General features: G+C 44.5%; 1 protein-coding gene across 2 annotated transcripts in view; it reads right to left on the reverse strand.

Moving 5' to 3' along the window:
* The window catches only part of cdh4 (cadherin 4, type 1, R-cadherin (retinal)), a 215,368-nt gene that overhangs the window by 39,710 nt on the left and 162,845 nt on the right, over window positions 1-12,813 (reverse strand). For both annotated transcript variants that reach the window (XM_037102150.1, XM_037102151.1), the window contains exon 7: window positions 10,732-10,876. In XM_037102150.1, the coding sequence (XP_036958045.1) occupies window positions 10,732-10,876 (145 nt within the window). The remainder of the gene's footprint in view (window positions 1-10,731; window positions 10,877-12,813) is intronic.

The following is a 12,813-nucleotide window of genomic DNA, read 5'->3' on the forward strand; positions in this document are numbered from 1 at the left end:
TAAACACTGCCATTTAAGGCAGACAGCACAGAGGTGGTGAGGTGGAGGGAGTGTGTGCGTGTGTCTGAGTGTGTGGGTAAAGAGTGTATTGCACGTCTGCATCTGCTTACAGGTACGTGTGTGCATCTGTGTACGTGTGTGTATGTGTGTGTCCTTGCAGCACGTCTGGGGGTGAGAGGCCTCGTGTTCCTGCATCTTCGCCGAGCAGAATTATTGATTTGCACGAGTTTGTCAGCTGATGCTCGCAAAAGCGACCAGGCAATTAGGAGCACTTTGTGCTGGAAAGAGGAGGGATCACCTCTCCTCTCTCGCAGGGTTCTGTGAAAATGTCACTTTCCATCAGCGTGCCATTTACAGGCTGCTGCTGCTGCAGAGAGAAAAAGACCGTCAGCTGGCAGGAGGGGGAAGGCGCAGAGAAGAGATGGCTGAAGCACTAACATGCTTGGATTAGAAGGCACCAAATAGCGGCTCAACAGCTATTGCAGTAACCCTCTGGTTAACACAGTGGGTGCGATGGCGGGTGGTAGGTACCATGCTGGGCAGGTAAAGAATCAGCAATGTTAAATTATCATATCAAAAGCAATCAAAAGAGAAAGTTTTGCTTCACCCCCTTCCAAATCATAAAAGGTTAAAGGAGACCCATTATGCTTTTTGTTTTTTTCTCTTTCCATCAGCGTTTAATCGTTTGTGAAAGATCCTAAAAAGTTCAGAGTCTGCAGCAACAGGAGTTCCACTCCCCTGGTAGTGGCCCCGCCAACATGGATACTAGTCCATTGCCTTTTTTCCACCTGAACTTTTGGCTACACTGAGTCAAACCGAGCCGCGCTGATTTGCTTTTCCATCACCAGCTTTACTGTGCAAGTTGAGCTGAGCTGGACCTGCTCCGGATTAGGGCCAAGCTACTGTAGACTGCAGCGAACCCGTAACACGCACCTGTCTCCTCTTCACAAGTGTGTGGTGCAAATTGATCCAGTCGACAGCATGAGAAAACTGGTGTGTTCTGCGAGCACCAAAGCATGTAAACCTATTCTAGCTGTAACCAAAAATAAAAAGATGAACCTGAGAAGGAGCATAATATGTCTCCGCAAATGTCTCAGCCAAGGCAGGAGAGATCCTGGACCCTGTGGTCTCTTATGGGTCTGAGCACATACAGGTGTCTCTACTCCCATAATCGGGTCTAGATGGCGTCACCGTAGGACAATTGAGGCCTCAAATTCCATTTCAGACATCATTATGTTTCAAAGAAGAATTTGTCACTTTGTCCAGCGTAGAAAAAAAGAAAAAACAGGAGGAAGAAAAACAATTACTGCTATTCCACTGAGGACGGCGTCAATATATAATCAGCCATTCCGGTCCCGTAGGGAGGGAGAGGCCGGGGTGTCGAATCACATGTCAGCGCTGCTACTTTTCACTTCAATGAGGAGGATTCAGTGATATGATGATGGTGTGCTTTCACATCCGAGGAGGGGTGGCCATGCCTGAAAGGGTTAATCTCTGAGCCTGTTTAATTCCTCTTTAATTTGAACACTAATTCCAAATCCTAATTGCTTTTCCGCCAAAATCGCTGGAGCTGAAAATTTAACTGGTGGCAGGCGCGCACAGTGCGGGCCATTTTGCGCACGTGATTCCGAGATCACCGGTAAGGTCTATCCACTGCCTAAACATTAGTAAGCCAGAGTCAACATCTGCCTCCCAATTAGAGGGAAGATGGGGAAAAGAGAGGAAGATGGATGGAGATAGACAGACATAGTGGCAACGGGGAAATAGATGCACAGATAGGGAGCGGCGGAGGAAATTGCAAAGCAGAAAAAGAAAAGTGAAGATGAGAAGAGGGGCGCGTGGGTTTACAAAGACCACTAAAAGCAAAAGTACAAGGGGAAGTCAGGGAGTGAGAGTGGGTGAACTCTGTAAGAGGATAGAAACTCTCATCAGAGGAGGCAAGATAGAGGATGAATGAGTGGTACAGTAGATTGGAGTGGAAGGGGAAGTACATGTGAAGAGGTAGGGGAGGTCCAAGGAAAGCTTGAAACCCAGTGAAGCTTAGGTGATGAAGGGGACACGCAGCGTTCACACAAGGGCCTCTGATAGAGCCCACAACTCTGAGGACACGAGGACACAGTCAAACCACTGGAACCATTTAAAGACAGCCACTGTGAAGGAGGTCTGAGACAGGCAGCGTTCACTTGTCGATGAAAAGGCCTTGTGCGCATGATGAGCAGCGGTGCTAGCATTGGTCTGATATTGAAAGGGGGCGCTCCACTGTGTTTACACTTGAAGATCAGTTTATTTGTCACAGTGAGAGCTACTTAACCCAAGAAACATTTGTCAGGGTTTGTCAAGAAGCGGTCCAAATGAAGCTCAGCGTAAGTTCAACCAGGAAGGCTAACCTTCCTCGTTCACCTCTCTCCCTGCTCCCTCTATTCTCCAGACCATGGGCATTTTATGTGCTCCTTCTCATTTTAAGCAACCAGACACTGCCACGAACACTACCAGCCAATCACGTCTCTGCTGTCAAACTAAAAACCACTCTCCTCCCTGTTGTAAGCTGTCATTTCGGGCATTCGTGCTCTTCATATCCAGCTCTGCTCTCCAGAGTCATCTCACCCGTCGTCAGATCTCCAGTGTCTTTCTACCTCCATCGCCACCATCGGTGTCCAGAATCTATCGATGGGGTTCCTATTCTACGCACAGCTTCACTCCCTCCCCGAATATCACTTCATCTCGATGGAGTCTGACCTGTAAAACTTCCTTATTCTTTTTGTACACATAGCAATCAATCACTCAAAGAATAGGAGTCTCTCCTGAGTGGACGGATATTACAACTGATCAATCAGCAGCTAAGCCTAAAGAGGGAGCAGGTCGTGATGGATGGATGGGTCGAGCACAGGACCACAGGACCACCCCAAAGGAGACCGTGTTTGTGTCTCATGCTCTCACACTTTGGTCAGGTTAACACAACAAACCACTACTACTTTATGTTTAGGGGTAAGATCATGGTTTGGGTCGCTCAGCATGCATGGCCAGTTCCCCCTCAGCCTCCTAGTGTTCTCCCTGTGTTTTTCCCTTTCTTCATGTCTCCAGCGCTCCCCTGTCTGTCTGTCTGTCTGTCTGTCTGTCTGTCTGTCTGTCTGTCTGTCTGTCTCTGTCATGTTTTGTCTGTGTGCCCTGCTGTGGCTGTGGTTTCCCTCCCGGCCAGGCTCAGTGTGAACACCTTGCTGCAATCCACTAATCACTCAGCCTGGTCTACACCCCTGCCTCTCATCTGCTTATCATCCTGCAGTATATCTACCCCTGCTCTCCACCCACCCTCCATCAGATTGTTGTCTCACCACAGTGGTAACTACACTTCAGGCTCAGCTCCTTGCTTTCTGTATTTGTTTGCCTTCTGTGCTCTTACAACATTCTCCCTGGGTCTCAGCATCACCATTCACCGCCAGCCAGCCAGCCAGCCAGCCAGCCAGCCAGCCAGCTAGCCAGCCATTCCCTGCTGGCCGCGCTCCCTCATTCTACCCTGCTCACGCCAGCCTCACTCTTCCATTCGTCTCGGCCGCTCTGGAATTCCCTCTCCCCTGCCATCGGCCATCATCTAAAGCCTGTTTTCAATAAAACAGCTTTTACTGTCCTGCCCCGTGTCTCGCACTTGGGTCCAAACTTGTTCTCAACATGTGTTGAGTATGGACATATTAGAACGTACACCAACAAACGCCTCGAGATGATGTCCTCAGGGGGTTTTTAAGGATTAAATTTCCCAATATGACTTGATAATTCATGAAAAGTTCAGGAAAACATTCTGAATCTGAAAGTGAGAGGAGTCTGTTATCCCCGTGTCAGACCGAGCTGTGTCAACTCCTGTCATGTTTAAAGGTCAGCTGATAACATTTTTATGTTGACAAATATATATTTTAAATGACACATCGGCATAGCTTGTAGAAAGGTGCAGAATAAAATCTATCCTTATTAGGATTGTGAATTATCAATTTTAAAATGTTTGTCGGTTCCAAATTGATTGTTTGTTCAAAATTCTGACAGTTGGTTCGAGTTTCAAACAAGATTTTTTCAGCCAATAGCATAACACCGTTGGTATCACGTGGGATCTGTGTTTCGTCATCATCAACGCTCTTTGTGGGAAAAAAAACACAGTTCTACACTTCAGAGGCCCTAATGTTAGCTAGTTAGCACTAGCAACATGAACGTTCACTAGTGTTAGCTTAATGCAAAACTGGCAGCCACTTGAGGGAGCAGATGACTGGAACAACAGCGGTGCTGTGATATCAATGCCTTGGGAGGAGGGAGACACAATGCCACATTTAGTGTCTGAATATTATCAAGAACACCTTTAAATATAAATGAAGCAGCTGTGCAATCATCTCAAAACAAACCCTATGCACCTCTTGCCTACTTTTAGGCTCACAGGCATCATAGAAGTTACCATCACTGGCTGAGTATAAATGTTTTATTTGAGGAACATTGAGGCTTGAGGACAACTTAACATTTGATATAAACATCATCCAACTTTGGGCCTCTAAAGAAAGAAAAGTGCTGCACCCTTTCTTTGTGGAAAGTGAGATTCCCATGTGTTGCTGACTGTAAAACACAACTATAAAAGTTTAGATGCTATAAAAAAAAACTGTAAAAGTATCAAAATGCTTAACCCACAGAGAAATACTCAAGTCTGTGTTCAAAAACACCAGTAGAGCTGATGTGGAAACAAGGTGGGCGGGTCTTGCTTAGACCTGTGAATGCTGACCAATCAAAGCCAGTTGGTCTTTTTGGGAGGGGGGCCTTAAAGAGACAGGCCCTTAAATGGTGTGTTCAGACAGAGGCTGGACAGAGGTGCTGCAGCAATGGACAGTATGAGAAAAATAATGTTTTTTGCAAGCATGTAAACATTTTATAGTAAATGCCTAAAATATAAGTATGAGACCTTTAAGCCCTGATGCATTTTCTAGTTGACACTATGACACATAAAAGAGCAGAGGGAGAAAAAAAAACTGTGTACAAAGTCTTCCACCAAAACTGAGCGAAACATCATTTTGCTCCTCCACCTCTGCTCACCTCCATCACTGCATCCCTCTCACCCTCCTGTGCCAATCCTTAATTACCCCCCCAGGGTAAGACACAGAGAGAAAGTCTCTTAAATCTTGCAGCAACTGTTAGCAAACTCTTCAGGAGAGGGGAAAAAAAAGAGGAGAGAGAGTGAGAGACGCTCCTCTGTCCCCTCCCTTGGGAGGGCAAATTGACTGTGAGAGAAGGCACTCAGCTGCTGGTTTTGATCTTGCACTCTCATTTCCGACGGCCTTTTTGAGGAAGATGGTCCATAAAAGGGAACAACTTGCTGTCAGAGTCGGGGAGAAGGAGGGTTGCGGGGAGAACGACAGACACATCACAGGGCAGATGTTCTCTGTACGCTGCTGCTTCAGAACTTAAGAGCTTTCTGAGGAAGTCACGCCATGTTGATCTTGATCTGAGGCCGCTTAACACAATGCGTGGACTGTGTCGTGCCACAGTCTTGAAGATTTTACAGAAATTCAAACATATTGCTGACCTTGAAAAGGCAAAGGTGTGTCATGTATTTCATATTGATCATTTCTTGGGTGTATGTGTGTTTAGTTAGAAGCAACTTGTGATTTTTATAAGATACCAAATGAGAAGAATCAAAAGAAGCTATCTGCACGCAGGTTTGGCAAGATTCCCAGGATCATCCTCGTATTTTTCAAATTTAATTACATTGATTCCTCATTAACAAGAGCTGAATGCAATCAAGATAACTCGTTTTGTCATGTACTGTTTTGTTATGTTTGATTACCTGAACAAATTAAATTCTATTAGTCAGAGGTTCATTGGGTGCTGAGCAGCGGGGCCCCGGTGGCAGAAAGTGACAAATGGAGCCGTTTCAAACTGATCCCGGCAGACGGCCTGATCGGATCTCTCCCTACATAACATCTGGTGGCCGTGATAAGGGCGATTCCCTGTGGGTCTCCCTCTTTGATGGCTTTCACGCAGCGCTAGACGTGGAGATGTGTTGTAATGCTTCAGAGAACCATTGATATCCGGGTTTGTAGATACAGGATGTGATACTACTGCAGATCTACAACAGAACAACCCTTTTGCTTCAACCCTGTGTCCTATTTTTGTGTATCACAACATCGTTTTTTCATAATTACACGCTGGTGACTTGATTTTTGATCAGAGACAATGTTACTTTGAGGGAACGCTACATTAGCTGTTCTGGAGTAAAAAATAAGATGATATTTCCCCAGCCATAACCCAGTGCTGCCAGTGGCTAGACATAACCATAAAAAGCTGAATAATGCTGTAGACACTGCAAGGTTGCCTATTTGGCCAAAAACAAACAAAAATCACAGTCAGTGAACATTTCACTGATACTGTCTGGTACGTTCATTAAAAACATTTCCTCATTAAGTTAAAGGAGCAATATGTAAGATTCTAGCTGAGAACGTAAAAAAAAATGTACTAAAATTATCAGCAGAATGTGAAGGAAGTAACAGGTTTGACATTATGCCGGGTGCATTGTGTTCCACAGATATCCAATGCTTCTGTGCGAGCAGTTTAAATACCAACTTCAAGCTCCCAGTCCAAACCACTAGCTGCACGGCTAACGGCTAGCAGTTACCAGTTACTCTACTGATATGCTTCCCCTGTCGGTTTTGAGTATGAATCTGACAGCTGGTCAGTTCTTACATACTGCACCTTTAATAGAAAATGCCATCCCTTCTGCATTATGACATTTCCCTCTAAACATACTGACAGTTGCAAATCTGTTGCATAGAAACACAATCTCTAGGAGACACGGCTCCTTTGCTTGGCATTGAGAAAGCAATACGACAACTTCCCACGATAAGGCCTCGTTACTGCTGCGCAGGTCTATTCATTGGTGTTGTGGAAACCAATGCAATTGAACCCACATATCTAACGCATCAAGGCTGATCTTTCTCGTGTTGGTGAATAATTTTTCAATTGAGTTTCTACTGGTGCATGAGCACTGATTTGGCTGCAAGGGAATCATTATATCAAATCATTTATAATGTTTGAGTTGTGGATCATTTCGACAGTTTCACACTTGCTCTGACAAAACAGTTGAATTCAATTCCTTTTCTTTCTTTTTTTTAACGTTTAAAGAAATATAATTCAACTCAGGTGCTGTCTAACTTGCTTTATGCAGATGATTTCTTTTTTCTTCCTCAACGTGTTTTGATGTCTGCTGCTGAGAATTTCCTCACCACAAAGCATTGCAAATACATTTACTTTGGCTCGACAGCATCAAGAGTTAAGTGAGAAATTTCATACAGAATATGATATGATTGAAAGCTTGATTTTGCTGTGGCTGCAACAATGTTTTAGAAACCCCCTCCACATGTGACTGTCACTGTAGTCATATCTGTTACCTCGAGTGATTGATATGAATATACTTTGATGTCTGACAGCTGCTGTGGGCACTGGGAGAGAACTGAGATACTCCAGCACCGTCCAGCTGCGGTGCTGTGACAGCTTTAAACATGCCACCTGTTTCCAGGACGGAGAAGGAGCGGGTCACCTGGAGTAACTCCACAGGGATTTCCACGGTCATCCTCATTCCGCAGAATGATCCAAGCCACACGCAGATTCCGTGACCCGTAAAGCTCAGCGCGAGCGCTCACTGCACCTATTTGATCCAGTGGCTCTTTTGGTAATCACTTCAAGTGTCAGACGTACGTGTGATGTGAACTTTTAAAGGATTTAGGGTAAGAAGGAGTGAGGTGAAGTGCTATTTCAGGGTCAGAGTAGTGACCAAGTGTCAGCAGCAGAGGTGCTCTTTGGGTGAGGCGAAGGTGAAAACCAAAAGAGATAACATAAGTTTATGCCGTCGCTCGGATTCCTCTCTATTTTCGTTCAGATAACTCTTATATTCGATCTTAATATTCTTTGTTGCCTCGGGTTTTGTGGTTCAATGCAGCAGAGTTTCTGGTGTGCAAAACAAGGTGCACACAAAAAGAGTTTAGTCAAAGTTGATATTAATAAATCTGCATGACCTCAAATACATATCTTTCAGTCGGCTGCGTCTCCTTTTCTCTATCTGGAGTGCTGCTGGGTATGAAAACCAACTTCGGCAGAGCTGTGCGACACTTGAGGTCTAAACCGGCTCCATTATTAGTAAGTAAAAAATGTAGCCAGCGGAGGACGTATTAATGGCTCAAATGGTCCAGAAAAGTATTAAACGTCTCCTTGAACCTACACTGGAGATGAATCACAGTCGTTCTTGTTTTCTCCAACTAAACAGGCAATTAGGGCCAGCACCACTTTTTCATCAATTCAGAGATGAATGTCTGAGCGGAGGAAGACAGACGGCGCTGCTCTCCACGCACAATATGCTTTTTGACACCAAAACTCTCAGCATCTGCAGTGATGGGTGCCATAAACACACCTTTCTAGTGATCGCTTAATGAAGAGCAGAGCAATTACTCTGTACATTGTGTTTCGTATTTCTGGTTAATTGGTATCCCATTTCTGCATTCTGTTCAAAACAAAATTTAATTCAAAGACTTTTGTCGTCGCGTGTTCTCATTTTAAGACTAAGCCGAGAGTATCAGTGTGAAAAAAACAAAAAGCCCTGAAGAAAGTAGCTTTAGGAATGTCTGGTTGCCCTCGCTAATTAGGAGCGCTGTATATGGACCCATGCTCCAGTGAGGAGTAACCAGTACTCTCGAACACACACACACAGCAATCCCGCACTTGCTCATCCATACACACACGCGCACACACAACACAACACGCTTTCCTATATTGTTTACAAATCCCCCCGAGATTAAACTGTGCAGCAGAACAATATCTGAACGCTGTGAAGACAAACATGGGTCCTCGGGGTCTGATTGTTAGAACAAGAGTTCTTCCAGTCGAGACATGAAAGCTACTTGCGCATTCGGCTCTTGTCTCCGGCTCCGCATTGACCACAACTCTGTTCCCTGATTCTGAGGGAAGGCCTACATCTCTCCATGCTCTGCAGCATCTGATAATGATGCATCCAGCCAAGATCCTGTAACACAAATATCTCATGAGCTTGCCCCCGACTGAACCAACCGAGAGCTTCAAGAGTCACGGCAGATTCACACCTCCAACTGTTGGCCGCATGAGTCCAAGGTTATTCATTACATTTCACACACTGATGTTTTCTGGAGATGGAAAGAGAATACTCAAATGGTTTGAAATGTTAAAGGTGTGAACAGGATATTTTAAGCAATCAGAGCTTGTGCATGACACTGATTTTTAATGTTCTCCCTGCAGTTGTTTGTACTATAGAGCGAATAGATTTTTAAAGGGATTATTGCATTAATAATCTTCTGCAGAGGACAGGACAGAAGCTACAGTGCCATTATAAATAAATTTATGATTTAATTGTTACAATTAAAAGGCTTGTTTTTTAAGGGGCATTCATTAAGACCGATCTGAACTGAACAAAAAGTGCAGTTTGAGCTTCATCCTTATCCTCTAACAAAAGGCGACAGCACTTCCTCTTCGCTCCTTCTTTAAGTGAGACCTCTGTTGTTGAGCTTGCATGCTATGTAGCCATGCAAGTAAGTGTCAAGGTGAAACTATTCAGTGGTTGCAAACCTGGGGGCACTGAACACCCAGAACAGGAGAGGAAGGAAAAAGCAACTATATTTCAATTAAAACACTCTGCTTCCACTGCTCTCAGGCATTTACAGCCTGTGAAGGGGAGTCACAAGTGGGCACTGTCTCATTCAGGGGGTCGTAAACCAAAAAAGTTGGGAACCACTGCACTAAAGCTCAGTGATTATTGATTTGATTCTTCCAGACTCACTGTGTCCAACAGCATGGAATCAATTCAGCTTTCACTTTCACTTTAGTAAAATAAAAACAGCAGGAACACTATTAAAGTACTGTGTGAATAGTTTGCTGTGTGTTTCCTTGCTGAGTTGTATTCACTTGACAAACTGACTGTCAAAACAGTAAATCAGAAAAAGTCTAAAAAAATAAGCCCTCATGAAGACACATGAAAAGAATTTTTAAGTAACTGATCACACTAATAACCAATTTATGAAGATGAACTGTCCATAATGTGGCCTTCAGTATGTTCAGATACATACAGTCAGTATTTAAGGTTTTAATGTTTTGGATTTAGTTGCATCTAATAGTGCGTCAACAGATTGCAACCAACTGAATATCCCTCATGTCCCCTTCTCCTATGATGTTTTTAGGTATAGGTTTAAAGAATTTTTTTCTCTTGCCATAATACTGTAAGTGATCACTGGGCAAAATGGAACCAAGGATGAGCAGCACCGCCCATATCTAGGTCGAAATAGTAGATTGTAGGAACATGGCGGACTTCTTAGAAGAGGATCCGCTCCCTCTGTAGATATAAAGGGCTCATTCTAAGGTAACGAAAACACAAAGATTCTTTGTTTGAGGTGAATATTGATTAAATAGTATATTGATTAGTGAACAATGAAAACTTGATTACAACTGTCATTTCCAGTCACCATTCAAAAATCCTATACACTGGACCTTAAAAGAACCACACATACAAATAACAATTGGTCGACTGTGGGCAGACCCCTTTAGCCATCTACGTCTTCAATTCCCAGATTCTTTCAGTTAATCAAATTTAAAATCTTACCATTGCTGGGTACTTTATACAGACTTCTTAGTGAACCTGCATCACCTGTATTAGGCTGCCATGCCGCTGCATCTCTGGTGAGCAGCAGTAACTCTTACCTGGTTTGGAGCCTTCAGCCACAGAGCCGTTGTACACCTGGTTCTGAAACTCGGGCCTGTTGTCGTTCATGTCGATGACATAGATGTACAGATCGATTGGATTCTCCACCTGGTTGCCATTCATGTCTACTGCATGAGCTCGCAGCTGCACAGAGAGAGAGAGAGAGAGAAGAGAGAGAGAGAGAGATGGGATCATCAGCACTCAGCGCTGAATAAGAGCTAGAATGAATAATCCAAATGTTTCTGAACCAACAACAGGCCGCTGGCTCGATTGATGTAAAACTCTGCAGAGCGTCTGGACCGGAACAAACTCAGCGCACGGCACAACTTTGACTTTGTTAATTGGCAACTTCATTGAACTGGCAAATGTTCTGTTTCTTGTCTGCCAACGGGGCATGAGTATCCTGTTGGTATCTTGGCACGGACCACAACAACACAGACAGGGGCAAAGTAGTGAAATGTTCCAGACACACAAACAACACCTATTTTGTTGTTAGCACAGCCAGAGGCCTGAAAAATATCAGAGAGGTGTTGCCGCTCAAGCTGTGACTGCTCTTGTGTTCGCGGAGAGTGTTTGTCTCGGCTTGGTTTGACAAAGTCTGCCATTTGGATGGATGTCTTTGACTGATGAGCTGTTCCTTGACAATTCACAGTGTGAGGAGAGGAGAGAGCAAAGAGGAAGACAAAATGCGACGCGGGGAGAAAAGGCGAATGAGACGGGAGGGAGAGGAGCAGAGTGACTGAGCCTTGTGCAAGTAAATGAGAGATGAAAACACAAAGAGGCAGTGTGGGGGTGTGGGGGCTTGAACAGGGAGGACTGACAAAAGCAATCATCATCTACAGTGGGATGTCTTAATCTCCACCGCTGCTGTTACACACCCTCTGCTCCCCACCAATCCTCACTAATGATATCTAACATAACGCAAAGCTTTGTAATAGCCCTGGAACCAAAGCGGCACTGTTCACTGTGACTTACATTACTCTCATTCAATTGCCTCGAAACTCATATCCTCTGCAGAAATGTTATTCAATCACTGCTTGGCTTTGGTAAGAGGAGCAGGGCTCTCATTCTGGCTAAAAACTGACACGCTGGCAGCAAAATATTTTGTCTGCCACAACCCAGTCGAGGAGGATCTGCCTGGCAGCCTATTTACAGGAAGTCGTGATGCATTGTGGGGCGACATGAAAGATTGAATGGTGGCACCTGCCTTCGCCGAAAACACAACTAATCATGTCGGCTTTTGTGCCTGCCTGTCAAGGACGTATCAAAACATCCCCAAACACGCGCCCGCCCGAGCATTCGCACAACGCATCCAAACACCGATTCAGACACATGTTTACGCATATTAACACGGACACTGACACAAGCGCACAGATGCACGCCGGGGAGACACACACAGCCAATCAAAAGAGCCCTCTTTAGCCATTTAATGATGCTCAAGATGCTAGTTTTCCATTGGCTGAAGCACAGCAAACAAACATGGAGAGGAGACCCAACAAACAAACAAACCCAATCTGTTTTCTCAGCTGTGAACACTGCGCGCTGAGGGGATGTGTGACTGGGATATGTGTGACTGCTTCACTGCATGGGTGTGTGTGTGCATGCGAATGAGTGATAATGCTTCTGTATTTTTGTCTTTGTGTTAAACTGTGTGTGTGTGTGTGTGTGTGTGTGTGTGTGTGTGTGTGTGTGTGTAGATTGCTGCATATTTTCTTACATTTCTAAATGCCTTTAGTTTATCTCTATATTCAAGTGTGTGTGTGTGTGTGTGTGTGTGTGTGTGTGTCTGAGTTTGTGCGCTCAGTGGAGGAATTGGAAATGTGATCCGAGGGCCTGGAGCAGCGTGTTGTGCAAATGTGTGTGTGTGTGAATTGACGGTATTCTGCAGAGTGAGCTTTAGCATAACTGGACCAATCACAGAGGAGGAATGCAGTTTGCATTTGGCCGATATATAACCAAACTTGCATGCTACTTCCACAAGTCCTTGAAAATCTTGTACAGTAAGTGTTGCTTTTTTCTTTTTCTCCTCGAACACTTCAGCTGTTGCTGTTCACTCAACAAGGACATTTTTCCAAATACTT

Source organism: Acanthopagrus latus, chromosome 6, assembly GCF_904848185.1.
Source record: "Acanthopagrus latus isolate v.2019 chromosome 6, fAcaLat1.1, whole genome shotgun sequence".
NCBI classification, from domain to species: domain Eukaryota; kingdom Metazoa; phylum Chordata; class Actinopteri; order Spariformes; family Sparidae; genus Acanthopagrus; species Acanthopagrus latus.